The sequence below is a fragment of the Artemia franciscana genome, chromosome 14 (genome assembly GCF_032884065.1).
Source record: "Artemia franciscana chromosome 14, ASM3288406v1, whole genome shotgun sequence".
NCBI classification, from domain to species: domain Eukaryota; kingdom Metazoa; phylum Arthropoda; class Branchiopoda; order Anostraca; family Artemiidae; genus Artemia; species Artemia franciscana.
Window position 1 is genome coordinate 6,231,457 of NC_088876.1, and position 24,794 is coordinate 6,256,250.

The 24,794-nt window shown below is 35.3% G+C and overlaps 1 protein-coding gene and 1 long non-coding RNA gene across 2 annotated transcripts in view; one reads left to right on the top strand and one right to left on the bottom strand.

Moving 5' to 3' along the window:
- Positions 1-24,794, bottom strand: part of LOC136035233 (uncharacterized) — a 48,173-nt gene that overhangs the window by 19,050 nt on the left and 4,329 nt on the right. The gene's annotated exons all lie outside the window — the stretch shown is intronic.
- On the top strand, positions 664-24,184 carry LOC136035230 (uncharacterized). Its single transcript, XM_065716853.1, has 5 exons — positions 664-882; positions 5,808-5,962; positions 10,704-10,803; positions 13,631-16,400; positions 23,881-24,184. Exons 1-5 carry the CDS (start codon positions 840-842, stop codon positions 24,167-24,169), a joined length of 3,357 nt encoding a protein of 1,118 aa, XP_065572925.1. The 5' UTR covers positions 664-839; the 3' UTR covers positions 24,170-24,184.

The following is a 24,794-nucleotide window of genomic DNA, read 5'->3' on the forward strand; positions in this document are numbered from 1 at the left end:
TAAAGACCAGCAGGTCGACCTGCAATGGCTTACCGCTAGACCAAATCGGTCGCAGTTTATAAAAAGGCGTAATTTGCTATGGGCGAGGGGGGCAACTACCCCACAGAGCCCAGTTCGCCCTTACAGGCCCCAGTTTGCCCCCTCCCAAGATAAAATTTGGTTTCTTCAAAAATAAGATAAGCCTACATAATTCAAGTATCCACAGAAACAAGTCAGTTTTCTTTAGTACCGTTTTTTTTTACCTTTATAGTATTATATGGCTCATTTTTCAATTTTTATCTATATGGTACCTATATGGTTTCTTTACCTATATGGTACTATATGACTCATTTTTCAGTTTTTATCTATATGGTACCTATATGTTATCTTCACCTATATGGTATTATTTGGCTCATTTTTCAGTTTTCACCGTCATTTTCACTTGATTTGAGAAAATTGGTTTCAACTTTGCCCCCCGCCCTCATGATTGTGACGAAATTACGCCACTGAGCTCATAGCGTCCATTCTGGTTCTTAAATTCAGGTTGAAACGTTGTCTAGTTTAATAGGCTACTGGGGTATGATTCAATGGGTTCCCCATCATTGTCTCGTCATAAACAATCGAGGTTTTACCCAGATAATCTATCTAAATTCATCAATGAAGGTATGCAATATAAAGTTAGCTGACAGAATGGCCTGCCCCCGGGTAGGAGCTTCTTCAATAGAAACAGCTTCAGGACCAAGTTTTTAAAGTTTAGTGTCGAGATTTTGCTTAGACGCTCGAGTCTAGAAAAATTGTATTACTTGTTTTAAAGATATAATGATTTAAGGTTATTGACTTGACACGAGGAGATTTAGACAATGTTGAAAATCGCGATATTCCTTGGCTTTCTCATTTTAAAAGGTATGCTTTTGATTTATTCCTAATATTTTACAAGGCCAATTTTTCAAAAGAGGGCAAGTTTTTTTTACCAGCGAAAAGACTGTACTTTTTAAATTTTTATCTGACCACCCCCCATTAAGAGGAGGATGGGTTAGATACTCTCCTAGTGGAGTTTTTCTAAGGGGGACCTAAAAATGACAATATTTTTATTGATGTCTTTTTGTTTTACTGCTGATGATGAACACTGCAAATGTGTTCGAAATATTCTGTTAAAAATTTTATATCTGTTCACTGTCGATTTTGAACTGTTATAAATATTGCAGTTTTTGAATTTCTATCTTAAAGGGGGGATGATACTCCCTTCCCTCCCCTGGTAGAATTCTTGGAAAACTGTTTTTCATAATTTTGCACCGTAGAATCCCTATTAGGTTTATTGCTAGAACCGGCATATTCTGCAACATTGGGCTTAAAGCCTGAGATAAAAGTACTCTTCGGGACCATCCATCTTTTTCTCAAGTTACCCCTGTAACATTTACGTAATATTAGATATATTACACTTTTCTGGGAAAGGTAGTATTTTTTACAGAAAAACAATGCAGCCAAAGTTATTCCCGTATTCATTATATCCCTAAAATACCTTTTATTAGAAACTACAATTATCCCACTTTTTCTTATGAAATGTTTCGGCTATATTGCATGAAGGTCTATTGGGGAACGAAATGGGGTAAAAATCTAGATGGGTGCCTTTTGTCTACCTTGGATAGGGGGTGGGTTATGTAAATGAAACTTCCAGGAACACTTCCAAACAGCCCATCGAGGCCTCAATGATACCCCGGGAAAATGTTTTTGAAGAACCTACCTCCCCATTTCCCCTTGGAAGACGTGATTTGTTTGTTGTCGTTTTTTACTGGAGGGAGCGGTAGTAATAAAAAAGAAGAAATTTTACCTGACTGTTTAAATAAGAAGTAGCCACAGGTCGAGAAGGTCAATCTTGCGAGTGGCCACAGGTCAATCTTGTGAGACCTGGTCCGAAGGTACATCGGAAAATGTTTCACGGTTCATATAATTGACTTAGGTAGACGGAGGTAGACGGAGACGGATTAGGTAGGGGTACCGGAAAATGTATTACGGTTCATATAATTGACTTGCCAATAAAGTGAACATACCACTCGATGCCTATTTTTATGCTGTTTACATATATAATAATTGCTTTTATTGCAAATTGAAATTTGAGCACTTTTTGACCTAACCTAGCCTAACTATAAATAATGTTGGCACTGAGAAAACGTAGTAGTCTATTATTTATTCGAAAACGAACGGCGCTGAGAAAATGTAGTATTATTTAGTCGGAAACGATCGATATCTCGTACTTTAATTCAAAATTTGTCATTTTTTAGAGCTCAAAAAGTGCATAAATCTGAATTTGCTATAGAAGCGATTATTATATTAGTAAAGAACATGGTAAAATTCTAGTTAATTGACTTCTTGCTATCTCGGAAAGGGTTTAGGTTAAGAAAATGAAACTTTCAGGGATGGGTCTACAGGCTAAATTATATCCCGGTAAGGTATTTTAAAGTACGCACCTCCACTCCTTCTCCCTCTAGAGGGCCCTGAAATTTGTCTATGTGACAGGTCTATACCTATTGAAATTTTGACAAAACAACATTTTACCTTAATTTTCAGTTACTAGATGCCTTATCTCTGTCTTTAGTTCTGAAAATGCAATTCCTGTTATTTGAGTAGAATTTTGAGCCATATCAATGTTTTTTTTCAAAATTTAGGAAATGTATTTGAATATATTTAAAACCTTATAAAATGGAATTGAGCAAAGTTATGAAGCTGAAAAATTTTTGTTGTACTTCATTCAAGCAGAAGATCTATTTTGCAAGGTTTCACTTTTATAACACACATATTTTTAAAGGTCATCAAAGGTCAGGGCCCTCTAGAGGGAGAAGGAATGGAGGTAGTTGCTTCAAAATACCTTGCTGGGACATACTTTAGTCTATAGATTCATCCCTGAAAGTTTCATTTGCCTAACCTAAACCTTTTCTGAGATAGCAAGAAGTCAATTAACTAGAATTTTACCAAGAACATAAAAAAAAGGCATCGAGTGGCATGTTCAAATTTTGAAACCAATGTTTTAAGCCTTTTTTATACCCCATATTTTGGTCATTTTTAAGAGCTTAAAAAGTGCTTAAATGTATATTTGCTATAGAAGTATATTATATTCGTATAGAGCATAAAAAAGGCATCGAGTGGTATGTTCACTTTATTGGTAAGTCAATTATATGAACCGTAATACATTTTGCGGTACCCCTACCTACTCCGTCTCCGTCTACCTCCGTCTACCTAAGTCAATTATATGAACCGTAATACATTTTCCGGTACCCCTACCTCCGTCTTTGAGTCTATACACTTCAAAAAGTGAGATTTTATCGTAACACCGTAGGAGAGGGCCCTTCAGAAGCAAATATCTTAATATAATAGAATTAGGACGAGAAGATGTCGTATTTTATGCTTATTACTTATTTATTTATTTATTACTTATTTAGTTATTATAAAATTAATTATTTTATTTATTACTTATTTTGCTTTTATGCTTCTTGTCAGTATATCTGTCGCTGTTCCAACAGTGAAAGATCTTAAGCTGAACTGGCCAGCCATGTCAAAAAACAACAAAGAGAGGTAAAACTCAATGAAAAGATAACAAACGAGACTGCGGCCAGTAGAGAGAAAAGATGAAAGACTAAAACAACGCGGATATTTCGCCTGTATGCAAACTAGGCGTCCTCTGCACAAGAGAAACAAAGATAAAAAAAACAACACTAAACTAAAAACAATTAAAACCACCAACAATATTAATAACTACAATTGTCGCAAGCAATCCACATAGGGAAAAGAATCTATTAGAGTTACTTCAATGAGGTAATTTTGGCTATATATTTGCTCGTTACATGTGGGTGGGGGTAAGCTTAGGTTAGGTTAAATTAGGGTAGATTAGGCTTGGGTACTGTACCCCAACACCCTCCAATGTTCAAACATATAACCCAAATTATATTATCACATAAAATAAAGCAGTATATTTTCATCATATTTTGGTACATTTCATTAGCATTAACCTAACTTCACTTCTCGAGTGTGTTCTGAATAATACTAGAGTACCAAAGTGGCCATGATATTTTTTAGTCACATAAAATAAGAAACCGAATGGAACTTCTTTTATTTTGAGACGCTTCCTTTAGAAGAGCTCGTCTCCTACGGTGCCACGTTTTTCTAGCCTTTTGCCCAATCTTTGCAAATTTGCCTTGGACGTCATTTTCCCAGTTTTTAATCTAAAACCAAATACGTGCTGTCGTTTTTTGCATAGGCTGTTTAATCTAACAACTTCATATTGTATTCACACAATACTTTTTCTTGTTTTTGTACGAATGTCTGATCTGGTTTTTTTGTAGATTTCATAACATTTTCAGGTATGAATAAAGAAAGCCAGAATTAAGCTACCCTTTAAAATTATCAACGCAAGACCAAGCAGGGCCATCACTTCAGGATTGGGGTAGTGCTCTAAGCATGTTAGTAGGGGGGGAGTACTCCCTGTGAAAACATGTTGGTGCCAGGCTAATTATGAGCTAAACACCATAATACAAAGTTCTCACTTCAGAACATTCAGAATGTTTCTATTTATTGGGTTTTTAGAGTCGTTTCTAGTTTAACTGTATTGTAGCCCCTTCCCCTAATACCTAGTCATGGGTTTCGGCTACACAAATATGTGTGCTAATTCTTGTTTTGCAGCTGGCACTATCGCCAGTTGGCATTGTGTGGCATTTTGAACGAGATGTCGATGAAAATAAGTCTAAAATTAATGTAAACCTACAAAATTCACAAACTTTCGTGAATAGCAAAGGGCTATACCCAGGCATTAGTGGGAGGGGGTAGCTTTTTGTGCTTACTTAGTATTTACGGCTATCCTTCTATGGCGAATCAGAAAAGGATAATATCTGTCACTTCTAGTTTTAGTAACATTATTCTTAGGACATTTTGAGGTTTGGACTTTGCTGTGATGTAATCAAGCTGTGATTAATCGACTTTGAAACCTGAATTGAAAAAAAAAAATTGTTTAGATATAGTTATTACAGAGCTGCATTGTTGACTATAAATTTGATAAATTAATTTTTCTATTAATTACTACTTTATTATTACTTCATTACCAAGTTATTACCAATCAGTTATCACAAAATTCTTACTTTATGTCAATAACTCATCCTTCATCATCATTACTCATCGTCTCATCAGAAACCGAATTTTTAGCGCGTTAATGCATCTTTTTTTCTTAAATATCCTTCCTGTTTTCTCATTTATTAAAGCACAAAATTTAAATGTTCAGGTCACTCAAACTTTGACTCCAGCCCTGTGGTTTAGCTCTACTGAATTTTGTAAGGGGGCAACCAATTTCCCCCAGCTGGTGTATATTTCAGAACGCCGCGTTTACTGCATATTTCTGCCTTGATTCGACGCGGTTTTCGCCACGCTTGGCACGCTTCCGCCATGCTTGGCATTGCGCTACCCAGTGTATGGGGTTTTTGAAAGTGAACACCCCTTTTGTTAAATTGTTTAATACTAATAAATGAATGAATGAACTCTACTAGGCTTGATATTGTTGTGAAAACGCTTTTTAATCTGATTTTGTTTATATGGTTAACATTGATTTTAATTTTGTTTAATGAACATAGAAACAGCCATTTTCAAATTTTGTGCTTTTAAAGCTTGCACTCACAGTTTCATCCCCCGCTTTAGGAGGGTGGCAGCATACGAAAGAATGACACTTTAATGCATAAAAATTATTTCCGCTTTGAAATGTCACAAGCAAAAAATATGAAAAAATTTCGCTTTGGAATAGTAAAGAACCTAAAGAAATGAAAACAAATATAAGCTAAGCATGTTGTTTTCAGGTTATGCTAGGCAATGCGGCCCAATGCCAAATGACATATACATCCCCAAAGGCGAAAAACGAAGCCTCAATTTTTGGGTCACAAAAGAGGAGGTAGGCGAAACCATAGTGGAATCCAAGAGTTCGACTTTGGCGAGGATCGAAACAACAACCGAGGTAATTTCTTTTCTTCTTTAGCTAGGAAAAATGGAGCTACTCCCTTCCCTCAACTTAAAATGGTACTTCCGTGTTATAGCGACCACACTTCGTTCTTCAACTATAATTAAACGGGTTTTCTGTGTCCACTCTGAGATAATCAGCATAGCCTGAGCGAGATAAAGGGTAACTATGCAGGTATATTTTAATTAAATATTGAATATATAGAGGTGGTTAGGTATTTAATATATTAGGCCTGCTTTCACTAATTCTCTGTTGTAGTTTCCATAATTTTGTTACTAAAATATTATATTCTCATCATATTTCGGTATACTTCATTAGGATTAACCTAGCTTCACTTCTTTGGTGTGGTCGCTAAAACGCTTAAGTACCCTTAAAATTTATAGAATGTTTGAAAAAAGAAAAATATCGTCAAAATGAGGGGCAAAAATAGGTTTTATGCATGCATCTCCAAAAAAATTTGAAGACGTTCCTCCCCAATTACAAAGGTTAGGTTTATGTGTGAACACCTTTTGTCTTAGCCAATTTGCGGTTTAGAAAACTTATATTTGAGAGGCATTTTTATTTTCATTTATTACGGATTTACCATTACCGGTGAAGAATTAACGTCAGCCAAGTATTATGAACCTTGAATTTAGAAAAAATAAAAAGTGGGCTTACCGAATTTGACGTCTGGACAGTCCATGTTTAATTTACAGCATTTTTATTTATTATTTGCAGGTAAATTCATATAACAAGTTTCAAATGATATTTTGTTTCAGAAGGAGAAATGACTCGAACTTAAAATTTGCATAGTAATTGTTATTAAGTAATATTTTTCGTTTATTATCCATGTTTAATTGTCAGTATTTTTATTTACTATTTGCAGCTAAAATTCGTATAACAAGTTTCAAATAATATTTTGTTTCATAAGGAGAGATGACTCGGACTTAAAATTTGCATGGTAAGTGGTATTAATTAATATTTTTCGTGTATTATCATTTGCAAAATAATTGGTATCATAAAATTTCCATAGTAAATGTTTTTGTTTTTTGTTTGTTTTCTTCAATCTTTGAAAATTTGAGAGATGATCTGTGGAACTTACAATCATTCTGTTGCATAAAATAAAAATTTCAAGTTTAAATGCAGGCTTAAAAAAGTAATCAAAAAAGTAGCAAAAAGTATAAAAAAGTAGCAAAAAGTTAAAATCACATATGCATTTGGGTTAAACTGGGTCGTCCCAAGGCAAAATAAATTTTGGTACTTATGTATTATGCCGCCAACACTCAAGAAGTGAAGTTAGGTTAACCCTAATAAAAAAAATACCAAAACATGCTGAAAATATAATATTTAGAAACAAATTTGGGCTATGTATTTGCACATTAGGGGGGAAAGACGTAATCTAACCCAACGTAATCTTCCCCACCCCCTAATGTGCAAATATTTAGCCCACATTATATAATTCCAATGTGCTCTGTCACCCGCCAAGTTGTTTTTCACTGAGTGTAAGCTAATTGTTTCTTAATACAGACCGATAAAACCGGTTTGTTCTCCAGTTTTACACCACTTAAACTTGATTGTTGGCGGCATAATGCATAAGCAACTAAATTTTACACAAAAAGTGCCAAAGGGGGTTTTACCATGGTTTTACAATGCGACCAATTTTTGTAAAACCATTGGAAATAGTGAAAAGGCTCGTTTTTAAATTCTAAGTGGTGTGGATTGCCTTAGACTATCACATTCTAACAATGAAATGCTAGGTACCGCTATTCAAATAAAAACGTTGTTCAATTTTAGATTTATAACTTTATTTTGTGGGAAAAGATTGAAAATGTCCTAGGGGTAATGACGGATACTACGGGGGGGGGCTGCGGCGTAATGCCGTGGTGGAGTGAAGTGTTTTGGGAGCATAATGAAAGGTTACGAAAACACGAATCAATGGACTCAAAGCATAATTTTTATCAAGGAATGTCTTGAAATCTCTTAAGAATGATAATCCGTATCATAGGGTTGTCGAAGGCCAGCCGCCACAGTGACGTGGATTGCTTGAACTAACATGTTCTACAGCTTAAAGTTAAGGTGGAGGTCTTAAATGAATTTTTCGGCGGTGGGGGACCGAAGTATAACACTCACTTAAAAGAAATCATGGATTTCCATTATGACCTCTCATAAACACCTCTGAATATTACTTAGATTTATCTCTAATAGCAACCCTCCCCCTCTGGAATTGCTTGCTAGAGCATGGGCTAGCCACATATTGTCAAGGTGGTTTGAATATGCATAGTCTTGGTTTAAAGAAACGCGGTATTTTCATTAAAAACTTTCAGAAATAGTTCTTGATAGGGCTTAATTTACCTCTAATATCAACCTTCCCCCTGGAATTGGTTGTTAGGACCCTCATCTTTCTTTAGTTCATGGTTCTTTTTGCATGTTTATTATCCTGTGTCATGTTTTTTTCACGTTTTGTTTTTTCGTTTGCTGAATTTAAGTGCTTTTTCTGTGTTTTAATAATGCTTTGTATTTTTTTTATTAATATAATTGTATATACAAAAGTCTGTGTCATTTATATTTATTGTTTTAGGATAAAACTTTGATAGGTAATCGTTCATACAATTTAAGTATCTTGTAGCCCCCCTCCTCTTTATTTCACCCCTGATAGCAAATCCAACTTCCAATGGTGTAATTGACTCCATTACTACAAAATAACGCTAACAGCAATCAGCAATATTATCTGATGACTCTAAAAGTATTATTTAACAGGCAGATGTATTTCAAATATAACCAAACTCTAGTAATCGATTTTTCCCTTTGCATCTCAATTATTGCAAACATACGGGGACTTTGGTTGCAATAGGTTATTTCATAGAATCTATTTCCTGAAATGTAATATTAGAAATAGATTGCTAGTCAAACTGTCTAGGGCAAAATTCCATTGAATGGAAAGCCCTTTCGAATCCTAACGGGGACAGAAATCATTAGAATATAAAGGTTCCCTGAGAGAAACACTTGGAAAGGAAAAAAACACATTGAAAAGAAAAAAAAGAAAATGAAATCTCTTAAAGTATTATGTTACACCGATTTTTGTACCATCATTGCGTCACATCCCCCGTGTGCGCTGTTATTACGTAGCACCTATCCGTGCCCCTGTCATTACATAACACTCATGTTGTTATCATTATGTAATACCCACGTGTAAGATTGCGTCACATCCCAAACTTGCACCGTCATTACGTAACACCCATGTGTGTGCCCTCTTCAGTAACAAGCGGGATTTCCCCACGAGGCCCTTGAAGTCTAGCATGTCACGTGTGAATGCGCCATCCTTAATTTAAGTAAACATTCCCTTATTGCGTAAGAACTAAAAAATCACGAGGAAAAATGCCTTGAAAAAAAATGTTCTAAAGAGGTCTTGAAATGTCTTAATAAATTCTGGAAGAAAAATGTCTTGAAAAGTCTTGAAAAATGTCTTGAATAAAAAGGTCTTGAAAACGTCTTTAAATGTCTTAAAACGTCTTGAAAAACGCCTTGAAGAAATATGTCTTAGAAAACGGCTTGAAATATCTTGAAACGTCTTGATAAAGATCTTGAAGTGAAATGTCTTTAAAAAGCGTCTTGAAACGCCTTGAAGAAAAACATCTTAAAAAACTTCTTGAAAAAGTCTTTAAGAAAAATGTTTTTGGGAATATCTTGAAATGTTTTGAAGGGCCTTGAAGAAAAAAGGTTGAAAAACATCTTGAAATGCCTGTAAACGTCTTGAAAAACCCTCTTGTAAAAAAATATCTTAATAAAACCTCTTGAAGAAATATGTCTTTAAAAAAATCCCTGCTTGACTAGTGGATTCTTACGTAGTACCCCAAACCCTATTATATAACATTCTAGAAAATCCTGGGGGGGGGTAAAGGAGCCCTGAAGGTTTTTCAAAAGACTTTATTATGTAACAAACGAAGGCTATTACGCAACAACCAGAGAAATCCTGGAAAAAAGAATCCCTGCAGGTTTGTTTTAAATAATCAAAGAAATCCTTAGATGACAAGCACCAGCATCATTTAGAAAACATTCCCTATGACGTAACATGTATCTGCGTCGTGAAGAAGTTTAAAAAAAGTGTCTGGATCGGGATTTGAAGGGATAGAGATGTCGTTCGAGCCCTTATGATTATACTACTGGGGGGGAATTGTCAGAAAATAAACCATGACATTTAAGAAAAGTAGAAAATAAGAAAACGTATGTTGTTATTATTTATTTTATGTTATCATGCTATTAATTATGTTAATGTTTATATTATGGTGTTATTCTTTTAATGTGTTAACATGTTCGAAAATGTTCTAAGTTTAGCATTTGAAGGGGGCAGGGGATTTCCCTCGCATGCATGCCTGATTTTTGCTTTCTTCATACTTTTCATTTTCTGAAAAAAAATATCCCCTCCCCTTCTCTAAAAAATATCCTGCTTGCACCTGTAGATAATATACCGATTATATTGATATATAATAAACTAATTTACTATATATTGATAACAAGGCTGTATCCAAAAGATGGGTAGGTAGTTTCAAGCCCTTCCCCTCTTGAAATGTTTGTCTGACTCATAAGCACGTAACAAAAATAAATAAACAAATTTTTGATGTGCGTTTGAAAGTTTGTTTTTGTAAATCTTCCCCCTCCCGAGAAAAAACTGAATGCGTTCTTGATTGATAGTATACTATGTATAAATCCTATAATAATATACGAAATATAATAATATGAATATATAAATGCTTATTTTTAGATTCGAGAAAACACCACCATTCGAAAACAAATTGAAATTATAGGAAGTGACGAAGCGAAAGTGTCAACAACGAGTGAAGTTGAAACTGTTTCCTTACCAGGTAAATAACCTATAATTTGCTTCTTTTTAAATTCAAGTATCCAAAAAAGCAAGATTTTGTGTGGTTTGTGGTTTCGGGACATCCTTAACTGTTTATTATTTGTTGCAATCAGAACCAAGAAACGGCCGGGTATAATCGCATGATCACAGTAATTACCTTTTTATGCAAAATAAAGTCTTAACGGTTTCTACGCGTATTTGTGAAAGGGAATAAATTTAAAAAAAAAAATCCCACGCTGCTGTAGTAACGCATAATGTTGAAAGTTTGGTACTTGTGTATTATCCCAAACACACTCAAGATGTGAAGTTGGGTTAGTCATAATGGAATATACGAAAATGTGGTGAAAATATAATACTTTACTAACAAAATTATGGAAACTACAATAAAGAAATATGGATAGCAGACTGCCCAGAACGCATTATATGAAATAGCTAATCTAACCTAGCCACCTATGTAATATATATATATATATATATATATATATATATATATATATATATATATATATATATATATATATATATATATATATATATATATATATATATATATATATATATATAATTAAATTAGAAATTGTTGTTTCCCCGATTCGATGATCTGGGGGAGAGTGGGGGCGGCGACGGTTAAATCGGAAAAATGAGAAAAAATGATGTATTTTTAACTTACGAATGGGAGGTCAGATCTTAATGAAATTTGATGATTAGAAGGATATCGTGTCTCAGAACTCTTATTTTAAATCCCGACCGGATCTGGTGGCGCTGGGGGGGGGGTACCTAAAATCTCGGAAAACGCTTAGAGTGGAGGGATCGGGATAAAACTTGGTGGGAAAAATAAGCACAAGTCCTAGATACGTGATTGACCTAACCGGAACGGATCCACTCTCTTTGGGGTAGTTGGGGGTGGGAGGGTTAATTCCGAAAAATTAGAAAAAATGAGGTATTTTTAACTGATGAACGGATGATCGGATCTCAATGAAATTTGATATTTAGAAGGATATCGTGTCTCAGAGCTTTTATTTTAAATCACGACCGGATCTGGTGACATTGGGGGTAGTTGGTGGGGGGGAATCTTAAATCCTGGAAAACGCTTAGAGTGGAGGGATAGGGATGAAACTTGGTGGGAAAAATAAGCAGGAGTCCTAGATACGTGATTGATATAATCGGAACGTATCCACTCTATCTGTGGGAGTTGGGAGGGGGGGGTTAATTCTGAAAAAATAGAAAAAAATGACGTATTTTTAAGTTACGAAGGAGTGATCAGATCTTAATGAAACTTCATATTTAGAAGGACCTCGTAACTCAGATGTCTTATTTTAAATCTCGACTGGATCCAGCGTCAATGGGAGGGGCAAGTGGGGGTGGGGAACCGGAAATCTTGGAAAATACTTAAAGCGGAGAGATCAGGAAGAAACTGGGTGGGAAGAATAAAAACAAGTCCAAGATACGTGACTGACATAACCGGACTGGATCTGCTCTCTTTGGTTGAGTTGGGAGGAGGAGAATAATTCGGAAAAATTAGAAAAAATGAGGTATTTGTAACGTACGAACGGGTGACCGGATCTTAATGAAATTTGATATTTAAAAGGATCTGTTGCTTTAGAGCTCTTATTTTAAATTCCGACCAGATCCTGTGACATTGGGGGGAGTTGGAGGGTGAAACCAGAATTCTTGGAAAAAGTGAAAATTGGGGTATCTTTATCTTACAAATAGGTGATCAGATCTTAATGAAACTTGATATATAGAAGGATTTTATGTCTCAAATGCTCCATTTTCAACTCGAATCGGATCTGGGGACATAGGGGCTGGAGGGGGGAAACATAAATCTTGGAAAACGCTTAGAGTGGAGAGATCGGGATGAAACTTGATGGAAGAATAAGCACAAGTTCTAGATATGTCATTGACATAATTGGAAGCTCTTTGGAGGAGCTGGGGGGGGGGTGTTAATATGGAAGAATTAGAAAAATTGAGGTATTTTTAACTTAAGAACGGGTGACCGGATCTTAATGAAATTTGATATTTAGAAGGAACTCATGTCTCAGAGCTCTTATTTCAAATCCCGACCAGATCTGTTGACATTGGGAGGAGTTGGAGGGGGAAAGCCCCGTAATACAGGGAGAGTATCAGTCCACTGAGCTAACACAGAAACCTAACACTTGTTAATGTCAAATTTATTTTGGGGGCGTTGGGGCAACAGGCCCCTGTGTTCTTAGTCTCAAATAAGTTTTGTGAATCTGCCCATAATAATATTAGTTATAATATTTCTTTAAACCAAGAAATTGTCTAGATAAATCCATTTAAAGGGCCTGAGATTAGATTCATAATTTCTCTTGTTTTGATATGACTTTGGGCTGCAGCGCTATGCTATGCAGCGCTCATATTTCCAGAAAGGCTATAGAATGGTGCCGAAGTTTGCATAGCAAAATTCTCCAGAAACGAACTTGTCTTCCTTATATTTGTTTTACACATGTATAAAAACTTCAATAAACACGAAATCCAACCCCATTACTATTTTCTTACTAAACATACTTACTAAACACTTACTAAATATGGCGTAAGAAAATAAAATACGAGAACAAATAAACGAGGAAAAAGTTCAGCCACTGAAAACCATATATTTATTATCCTAGTATATAAAGGATCATATAGAGGAATCATTGCAATACTTAAAAGGAATTTGCACTGAGAGCTAAGCTGAGGTCTCAGACAGAAAATTGCGATTATTTTCTGGTTTTCACCGTCGTAAATTCATCTTCAGTTTTTTTTTTCTACGTTTTTATTCTTACATCAAAGTAAATTAGATTAAAAGCGCAGTATTATTTTTTTAGGGGAAATGCCTCCGACCACGAAGTTGCCACCGTTGACTTTGAAAATATCAGCTCCAAGCCTCATACACATTCATGCAGTTGAAGAGAATTCAGCATCTTCTGACACTGACCAGTTAAACAATCAGCATAAGGCACAACTTCCTAATATTCAAATTGTGGCTGCTGTGGCAGTTGAAGAGCAAACCACATTAGCAGCTACAATTTCAGATAAGCAAGCCACTTTAGGATTGACAGAGGTTTCTGCTGCAGTTGAAGAGCAAACCACTGAATCAGGGACAGTGGTTGCTGTTGAAGTACAAACCACATTAGCAGCTACAATTCTAGATAAGCAAACTGCTTTAGGATCGACAGAGGCTGCTGCTGCAGTTGAAGAACAGACCGCTGAATCAGTGATAGTCACTGCCGATCAACAAACCACCGAAGCAGCTGCAGTGCAAGATAGCACTAGTGAGCCAGTTGTTGACCAAACTACACTGCTTGAAGATAAACCTAAAACAGAACCGGAATTTCCACTTATCCTTGATACTATCTCAGAATCAAGCACTGAGCCAACAACGGCATTTTATACAGTGTCTGAGATTGATAGTGGTGTAACAACTCCGACAGAAGGACTTATTTCAGCTAGTAATCTTGTAACTAAGTCATCCGTGGTTGAAGTGATTGGTGGTGTGAAAATTTTGGATGGCTCCAATAAGACTCAGTCATCCATTGTAAAACTCACGGCCAGCAATACATCATTAAAAGCTGAAAGTGTAGTAAACATTGAAAGTGAATTTGAAAAACAAATGGATGAGTATGAGTTGGAAGTGAGCACCCCCTCAAATATTCCTTTTTACGAAGATTTAGAATTTGATGCCGCTATTAAAAATAAATCAGAGCTGATAAAGGAAGATGAAATTGAACTAGCTCCAGGTATTTCTGACATAATTAACAAAACAGATGTTCAATCCAGTATAAAAATATCTGACAGCAATTATCACAAGTCTCAGGTTGAAAAAGTCGTGGATCTGATCACTACAGCAAATCAGAAAGAATTTAATAACACTCAGACTGAAGGCAATGTCCCGCATAATCAATCTTTTAATTTGCTTGAGACATCAAAAAACACTACGTTTGATGGACATTTACAAGACACGACAGGTGTCCATGATGTAATTACAGTTACAGAAGAAATGATGACTGTTACTAATCCTTCAAGCTTAGAGATTTTTGAGGATTTGCCATCTAGTGACAAGCCATATTTTAAACATGAAAAAACTGATAAAAATGATACAGATAAACGTATTGGAGTTGTAATAAAAGATAGACATCCCTTAGAGCCAGCTGATTCTTTGGATGTGAGGGTGCATACAGAAACCTCTATTGTCCCTTTTATCTCTGTAACAACAACCAGAAGCACAACCGCTGTAGCTAAAGAAGAAACTATAGACTTAATCAGTGAGAGAATTGATATCGAAAATGAAAACCAAAAGGTGACAGAAGTAGAAAGCACGCCATCTTTCGAAGATGTGACAGAGCAAGTGATAGGGATACCGTCGATTAATGATACATTAATTATAGATGAAGAACTGAGTGAAATTATTGGTAATAATGGTACAGAGATATTTCAAAATGATTATGATGCTCCGCCAGAGCTTGTCACTCAGCCTTTAGATGAGCAGATGGTTGAGCTAACGGAAGATCTGCCCTTTTCACCAGTTGATTGCCAGACCGAACCAAATATTGGGGCTGAAATTCCCAGTGACTATGAATTTATTTTTGATAATCCATTGAATTTTGTTAAGCCAAGCCGTTTCGACGAGAATATTCTCACAACCGAATTTGATAGTTTCGAAGCTACGGAATCAATTTTGCAGAAGATTGACTTTGAAGGCTCTGGGGACGTTCAAAACGTCCGACGTGACGCATTAGATTTTGATATTGAAGAAAAGTTTGCTAATAATGAGCAAGTAATTTATCTAGGTGAGCAAGATATAATTAATGACGATACAAGAGAAACAAGTCATAATAGTGAATCACTAGAAACTATAAATAAGGTCTTGGAGGTCATCTCAGATGATGACTCTGGTGATTCAAGCCAAGTTTCTGTAGAAGAAGGCGAGGATAGAATTATACCAAGCATAGTTAGAAATTCTGATTTTCCTATGCCTGCAGTTAGTTTAAGCAAAATAGAAAAGGAAAAAATATTAGACCAGGTAGCATCAGTGAATAGATTAGCAGAGTCTGTTGCGCAATCAAAAGAAGAGAAAATTACCCCCATCGAGGTTTCAGAGGCTCCATGGGAGCGAAAGCCTTTTGATTCACCCCTACCATCAGTTTTACAGTCCTTATTTAATTTTCTAGGGGGGAGCAGAAAGAGTCAAATTGAAACTAAGTCTATTGTGCGAAACAAAGTGAAATCTCCTTCGATCAACCAAACTCCAAACTCATCGCCAGCCACTGATCAACTGTCTGAAAACCTAGGATCCTCTTTCGCAAAGCGTATTCTAGAAGTTCAGTCAACCTCAAATGAAATTCGTACTCAGGCTCAGCATATTGTAACTAACCCACCAACAACTACTAATGCCCGAGTCGTGTCGATGGATAAAGGAACGGCGATTATAAGGCCTCATAGCAATCTTGGATTGAACTCGGATGAGTTGCGACGTCTAAAGCTAGGGGTAAAGTCCAGCTCTCGTTCTTGGGCTACAATTGATCAGGGCTATAAAGAACAAGGCAGATTTAATAGAGGTGATTCAGACGGAGAGTCCAGGAGTGACAACTTTAAAAGGTAAATGTTTAGAATTTTTTTTTTTTTTTAATTGTTATGCAAGAAAGATGTAGTTAACATTTTTCCCCAAAAGAATAAAATATAATTTAAGTAGCCTCATACACCGAGAAAAGCAAGAGGAGCAAAATTAACCGAAAAAAATAAGGACTAATTAAAAATGAATAATGTCAAGTGTGCAAAATGTTCGGTACAAAAACTTAGCACAAATAATAAAAATATAGCGTACGAAAGGAGCATGTCCAAAAGTTAACGAATTGAAATTTATACAATAAATAGCTGCGAAAAAAGTGGAAGAGGGAAAAACTAAAAAAAAAAATTCAATTATTGAGAATTCCAGTAATACAGGAAAAAAAAAACTTCTTCTCTATCTTTGTGAGAAAATTTTTGTTGGAGTGACAACGGAGATTTCGGTAGGAGTCGAACAAGGGAGGTGAGTTTTCAATGGAGAACGAGGCAACAGGACAAATTGGTGAGATAGAATTGAAGATGTCCATGTTTATGGAAAGCACTATTGCCAAAACTGAACAAATTTTTGCTGTCCTTCTCTTTTTTGCTAACCTGATTGGCTGTGCAAAAATAAAGAGATAAAGGACTTCATTTTGAATAGAAAATTTTCTTAGGCATGTTTTTCAGAATTCGGATACCTGATGTCAGTTCTAATTTCTTCATTTTGTTTCTGTTCTAGTTTATTTTTATTTTTCCGCTTTTGTCAATTTTTAGTAAATATCATGTAATAATAAATACGCTAAAACGATATTAATCTGTAAAATATGATGCATCATAAGCACCTAAAACCAAAATTCGCAGAAAGTAGGCTCTGGGTATCCTAGACAATATCTCTGGGGAGAGGGACTGGATTACTCAAAATGATTGCTTTTCTATTCCAATTATTCGTAATCCTCCCGGGGGCTTTGAGTCCTAAGCTGCCCTGAGGACAAGTTGACCGAATATAATCTTCCAAAGACACTGCCTTTCGTTTTTTGCATCATTTACAAACTACTTAAGGGCTAATTAACTCAAATTTTAAATAAATTGATCGGTATTGATTAGTGAATTCCGGTATTATGCGAAATTATAAAAAAAACTTGAAATTATATAATTATAATTGTATAGGAAACAATTAATGTTCTTAATAAAATGATGAACTAAAGGGATGAACTGGTTAGGATGACCCAAAGGTTAATTACAATGACAATCTGGTATAACACATATGTTCCAACCATTCCAATGCTAAATTATTTATCTATTTTGGTAACATGCAGTTGTTGTTGTTTTTTTTTTTTTTACAGGTTAGTTAAGGTGTGCTGCAAAAATTATATTTTTTGAAATATCAATATTGCCAGACTTAGCATAAAGCATATATATATAAGTTTTTTTTTCAAATTTCCCGGTAGACTTCCGAGAAGAATGCATAAATAAATGTACAAGTTATTTGTGCCATAGTCTGGGTATTCAAGATCCCCTACTTTCTTACCGCTGGTTATTTTGATTTGTTTTTCTGATCTTATGGAATTATTGAAGATCCTGTTAATTTTGTAGTTGAAGAGGGCTGAAGAAACCTGACTGCGTTGCTGCACGCCAAAAGTGATTTTAAGGAGTTCTGTGAGCTCCCCATATACGCGGATATCGCTAAGCGTATTCTCATAGTAGACCTTCATAATGCTCAGCAGATTCGGTGGGACTCTGTGATCTAGCATGATGTCCTGTAGCAGAAGAAGCACTGTGTCGAACGCTCCTATGAAATCGAAAATATTATAGAGGTTAGATCGCTATGAATAGATTCTAAGCTCTCTTTTGGCTCTAAATCTGTTTGTGACAATCATGTTGAATTTGTTTAAGGCTATGAGAGATTTGACACAATGTTTTTCTTTATTCGCTCCTATTGCCTTTCTTGGACATTGAAATAATTATCCCTCTAATGTTGGGTCACGTACTTGCTCCTCGAGATCTTCTTAAGGAAGTCCGTAAGTTTTCGTAAAAGGATGGACTTGTTTCATAGAGCTCTGGCGGAAATCCATTTTCACCTGACACTTTATAGCTCTACTGACATTCTACCACTTTCATTACTTCTTCAAGCGCGGGAGGGGATATATCATCGAGGCATTTATTTTTCGTTCAGGATGGTTCAGGTTTGCTGCAAAATGAGGTACCTCGCGGAAAAGACAGGTTAGGTTAGGTCTAGGTCTATTTGAGTGGTTTTGGAAGTGTTCTCACTTACTCATTGTTTATTGGTTGGTGGCTGCTATAGTACCATCCATCTTTCTCTTATATTTTCAGTTATTAGATTTAATAAATTAGATTTTCTTAGGATCTTTAAGGATGTACTATTGTTTATTGGTGACATTTCTTTTGGTAGCTTCCTCAGTTCAGTTGTAACTCTCGCCCAGTATCTGTTCTTGTTTCTACAAGCAACTCTGTGAGCTTTCTTCCAAAATTACGTTTTTATGGCAGCTTTTTCAGTTTGCTTGAAACTCTAGCCCAGTATCTGCTCTTGTCCAGTGTTGCCAACGCTTCGGAAGAAAAAGTACCGCAAAACGCTCCAAAATTGTACCACTGATTAAAAAATTGTACCATATCTATTTTTTTGCGTGTCGTGCTACGGGCAAGACGAAAATTTTTTTTTGCGCTACGCACAAAACGTGGACGATCGGAAAATTACATTTTCCTTCTCAGAATAAAGAGAACGAAGTATCAGATATCTTCTTTCAAAGATATTTGGGAGACCTCCTTTCTCCTGCAGAGACCATTTTGGTGTCACTCCTCCAAATACCTATTTTATCTCCTCACCTATTTTGTACTTACCCTACAGATGGCTGTGCTGCTTAACGCTATATTATGACCGCAAGAGGCCAAAAACAGGCACCTAAATAAATGTGTAAAGGAAAACTTAAAACTCTGGAAGAAAAAACAAATAAAAACTACAATTCCCTCTGCTCACTGCGTCCTGACGCCCAGTCAAATCTTATTGTACCATTTTTGAGCCACAAATGGTCCAGGACGAGATCTTTATATTATACATAAGAATTTTTTCCCAATATCCTCTCGAAACTACCAGCTTAGATTATTATTAGTCATTTTAAGCGGATATTTTTGAAATTGTAAAACATGAAACTCTTAATCTTTTTTTTTTTTACAAAACAGTTCGCATCACCGACAATTATTGAATAATTTTAAATATATATCATGAAAAGAGAAATCACCAATGCTACAGTACAAACACACAAAAAAAAAAAAAAAAAAAAAAAAAAAAAAAAAAAAAAAAAAAAAAAAAAAAAGAGACAGAAGGAGAAAAGGAAGACTGTTTTCCTAAATTGGTGATTAATATAGACCAGCACTTGAATGAGGCCTTAACCCTACTCATCCATACAATCACATAGGTCAAACAGCATAGCCACACACAATCAACCATAAAGAATAATCCATGGACAGGCAGTCATGTCGTCAATAAGTATAAGTCGTCATTTACCGAACAATAGAAAAAATAATATAGACAAATAATTCATAGGCAACACCCAACATAAGGGCTAATCAGGAGAATACACTGGCCTATATAGGGTTTCGCCACTCTAAATTCTCTACCCAGCACAGTGTTGTGGCTACCACAGAATATCCATGGCATCCCCGCGTCAGGTATCACCCCCAAAATACATGCCTATGAAAAAAAAAAACAGCAAATGTAAAACAACCAAGTAAAACCAAAACAAGCTTATCCTGTTAATATATCCCTCCCTTTAGCAACAATAGGTAAACTAAATATTATAAATTTTACCAAATCACAAATATTAACACATTGCAAAAAACCTGATGACCAGCGCCATGACCAGCTCAAGAATAAGCTCTGATGGATATATATTTTTAGAAATATCAATGAAATCCTTACAATTTAAGACCAAAATATCATCTAAATATCTTTTATTATTTGACAAAGCATGTTTTAAATTATTTGGATTATTCTTATCCATCATATATTTATATTCTAGTTGACTTAAAAACAAGTCAGCTATAAATGGGCTGGCATTCCCCCCCATGGGAATTCCCATAATTTGATTGTACAAATCACCCCCAAATCTTATATAAGTATTGTATAAAACAAATTCCAATAACTCAAAAATCATATCCAAGCTGTAACATCTCAAGTTAACTGTAGTATTAAAGCAGTTTGTCCATATAGCTTTTTTATTATAACTGTCTATTTTTAAGAACCTTTTACTAGATAAGAGGAAAGATTTCTTTATAACAGTTTTTAAATTATCAAACACTAAATTAAGTGATAAATTAGTATACATTGTCGCAAAATCGAAAGACTCAATTCTTTTAGCTGAAACCATTGTTAAAGAATCTATCACCTGCAGTGAATTATTAACACTCCAATATGGATTAAAATTCGAAAATTTTTTAATACCAGAACAATAGGTTTTAAGTTTATTTACAATTTCCTTTAAAATTAAAGAGAGGTCAGTAGCAGCAATGCGGGTTGGACATTTAGCTGCTCCAGCAATAAACCGTGGTTTAGGGGGATTCTTATGAAATTTTACAGTCCAATATAGGAAAGGGAACTTTTTATCATTGTCATTTATTTTAATATTAAAATTTTTAAAAAGTATTTCTTCAGTCTTTTCAATTAAATTCTCATCCTCTATATTTACCTTTTCATAAACATTAGTTGTGCATAACTCCCTTTTTAAGATATCACAATACAGCTTCTGACAAATTATGGCAAAATTATTATTAGCTTTATCCACTGGCACAATTACAAATTCATTCTTTAGATTAGCAATTGCTTGTTTAATCTTCGCATTATAAAATAATGATTTAGTGTTACTATTTTTTAAGTTAGAATATATTTTATTTCTTACTCTACTAATACTAAATACTACGTATTTATTTGTATAATTATAAATAAATGTCTACAATAAAAAAAACGAATAAGCACATTGAAAATAGTTTAAAATATATATAACTAAAAAGCAACATTAACTCCAATAAAAACAAATCAACAACAAATTAAGTATTAATAAAATCATTTCGAAAAATTATTTCGATAAAATCATTTGCTCATATTAGAAAAAAATTTTCAGTAGATGCAATGAATTTCTAAGTTTGAGCATTTGTATTCTTTGCTATTAATTTTAATTAAGTTTAATACCCTGTATTATTAAACGATGCTGAAACGATATTCAGGTTTTTTGCAATGTGTTAATATTTGTGATTTGGTAAAATTTATTATATTTAGTTTACCTATTGTTGCTAAAAAGAGGGATATATTAACAGGATAAGCTTGTTTTGGTGTTACTTGGTTGTTTTACATTTGCTGTTTTTTTTTCTTTCATAGGCATGTATTTTGGGGGTGATACCTGACACGGGGATGCCATGGATATTCTGTGGTAGCCACAACACTTGGCTGGGTAGAGAATTTAAAGTGGCGAAACCCTATATAGGCCAGTGTATTCTCCTGATGAGCCCTTGTGTTGGGTTGTTGCCTCTGAATTATTTGTCTTTATTATTTTTTCTATTGTTTGGTAAATGACGACTTATACTTATTGACGACATGACTGCCTGTCCATGGATTATTCTTTATGGTTGATTGTGTATGGCTATGCTGTTTGACCTATGTGATTGTATGGATGAGTAGGGTTAAGGCCTCATTCAAGTGCTGGTCTATATTAATCACTAATTTAGGAAAACAGTCTTCCTTTTCTCCTTCTGTCTCTTTTTTGTGTTTGTGCTGTTGCATTGGTGATTTCTCTTTTCATGATATTGTACCACATTTTGTAAAATGTACCAGGAAATTTTTGATTGTACCAGAATGTACCTTTAGAGGTGAAATGTACCAAAATGGTACAATTGTACCGCTGTTGGCAACACTGCTCTTGTCCCTTCAAGCTAGTCTGTAAGCTTTTTCACTAAGTTGTTTGAACTTTCGATTCGGCTGTGAGTACCTGAATTGTATATATCCTTTGCCACTTCTTGTGGTTTTTGCCCGTTTTTTGAGTGGCTTTGGTGCTGCTTCTTGTTTCACTTCTTGATTTTTCGCCAAAATCTTCTACACTGCACCATCTACGTCGTCTTTTCGATCTTGGTGGACAGTGAGAACCTGTTTCTGAGGTTGAGATCGAACTCAGGCTAAATTCCTGGGATTTCCAGCTTCTTTGTTTCATTTATCCCTGGGGTGTATTTTTTTTCCTGTCAGACAGTTTCTGAACCCCATTTTTTTTAGCTAATATAGGCCCCTCTGTACGCCCTGCAGTGAACGACCGAGGATCCCAATTTTTTCATCATTAGATAATTGAGCTCTGCAAGTATGCAGCCATCACTTGATCCTGACGAGAACGTATGCTCATTTTTGTGTTGGAAATAACCGTTCAACAGGGACAGTTTGTTCTGTGTTACAAACTGAAGCAATTTTTTACCATTCACAAATCGTTCACCACATCCGTGTGGTCCGATGTTTACATGTTCTACTGGGACAGAATGGAATCCTAGCCTAGAATTTGAACCTCCCCTGGTCGCAGACTGGTCCAGGCTAGGACATTTGTTAAGGGCTGCCGTGATTCATCATAAGAACGATTTTTCAGGTGGTGAGGGGAGTCACGTGTAGCTATGTATGCACCAATCACAGTGACCTTGAAAAGACTCCCATGCGGTCGGATTATTAATAAATGCTATTCGATTAGAGACAGGATTCCCCAATAACGCTGAAGATCTCACTGAACGTTAATCTGACACACAGACATTCGATACTGTCCCTAGAGCCAGAACTACAAAATTACATGCATCAGCCGTTTTTAGTTAACTATTCGGGGTTTTTACCTTAGTCATTCAACCTGGTTTTAGTAAGGTCTAGGATGTCTTGTTAAACGGTGGCTCACTCTACAGACTCACACCATTGACTCTCATCCCAATTCAAAGGATTTGCTACATCAGGGCTCAAACTCTCCTCCCGGTGGACACATAATTAATACTAGTTCGCCATCCACTCGAATAGGTTTGCCATGAGCTACGTTGATTTGCTTTGGTCCATTATTTTGATGGTGTTCCACAAGAAGTTTGTTGGCAGACGGTCCCCAAACCGTCGGTTTTCTTCTGAGTGACTCCGTATGTATTTATTTATGTATTACGGTCTTAAGGTCCAAAACGGCAGTACTGATTTCTGTTTTGTGGCCCTTCAGACAGGAAGTGCAATGGGGGTTTGGGGGCCAGCTATCCTATGACTTCGTAAGGCAAAACTGTAAATGCCCTGACTGAAATAGTTAAGAATTTGTTGTAAATAATTACAAAAATATCAATACTAGTTGAAGGATAAGACAGACTAGTTCCTTCTAGGCTCTATTTCATATGATTTATAATTAATTGTTATATGAATAATATGTCATGTAATTTATAGTTATTCGGGTGAGTATTTCGCTTATCTTAAGTTTTTAACTAATAAATTTCTTTTCTTTTTCGTTTCATTTTCTTTCTGTAAAATTTTTACTTATAGATTCTTGGGATCTTTACCATATCCACTTCGAATGGCAATGCTCAAAGGTATACCAGGAACCAGCTCAAGGAGTATGCGTTCCTCTCTCAGAGAAGACCCTGTAGAGTGTGACTGGAGAATAAGAGTAAGTCATGTGTTTTTGAATTGCTTAGTAGCAAATAATGCAATACCAAGCTTCTGGAAATATTCGAAAAAGAAATCAGTAGCAAGCCAAAAGTTACCACACGATTACCATACGAAAAAAGAGAAAAACATGGTTTGTCTTGTTGTTCAAGGTGGGGCGTTTTAAGTTTTCTATGTGGGGTTTTTGACAATGGCAATTTCAATGGGTTATTTTTCATTTTAGATCGACGCCATTTTCAAGTGCTTTCAGGCTTTTTTCAGAATTCATGCAGATTTGTTATCAAAGTAACAATCATCTATAAAGAAAAAATAAATGAAAATAAAACAAATTTTTGATGCGTTCTTTAAAAAAAAATTGCGCTCCCCCCCCCCCCAAAAAAAATTGCTTTATAATACCTCCCGAAAAAAAAATCCTGTTATTTCGAATCCAATCGAAATAACAGTTACCATCGAACCCCTTAGAAAATAGCTATTTTTCCTCACAAGACTATTTTTTAAACACACTTAAACTTTCGCTTACTATGGGCCGTTCAACCTTCACTAGGTTGCAGCGATTGATGAGTTTTGTTTTTTGAAAAAAAAATCCTTTTCCGGATAGTTTAATTTTCCTCTCTATACTATTGTTGGAGCAACTGCCCCCTCCCCACACGAAACACAACACACAAAAATGTTTTGTTTTTTTATTGTCCTCAAATATTGCTGGCAACCATTTAAAAGCTAAAATATATTATTCCAGCTAGTTTTTTCTTGCCCCAAAATAAATATCCGTAGCGAATGATTAGGAAACCCTG

Bases quoted from the DNA above. Each gene is read 5' to 3' on its own strand.
- LOC136035230 (XM_065716853.1), top strand. From the start codon at position 840: ATGTTGAAAATCGCGATATTCCTTGGCTTTCTCATTTTAAAAG. The intron at 883-5,807 runs GTATGCTTTTGA...TGTTGTTTTCAG, and splicing joins TGGCTTTCTCATTTTAAAAG to GTTATGCTAGGCAATGCGGC. The intron at 5,963-10,703 runs GTAATTTCTTTT...GCTTATTTTTAG, and splicing joins GGATCGAAACAACAACCGAG to ATTCGAGAAAACACCACCAT.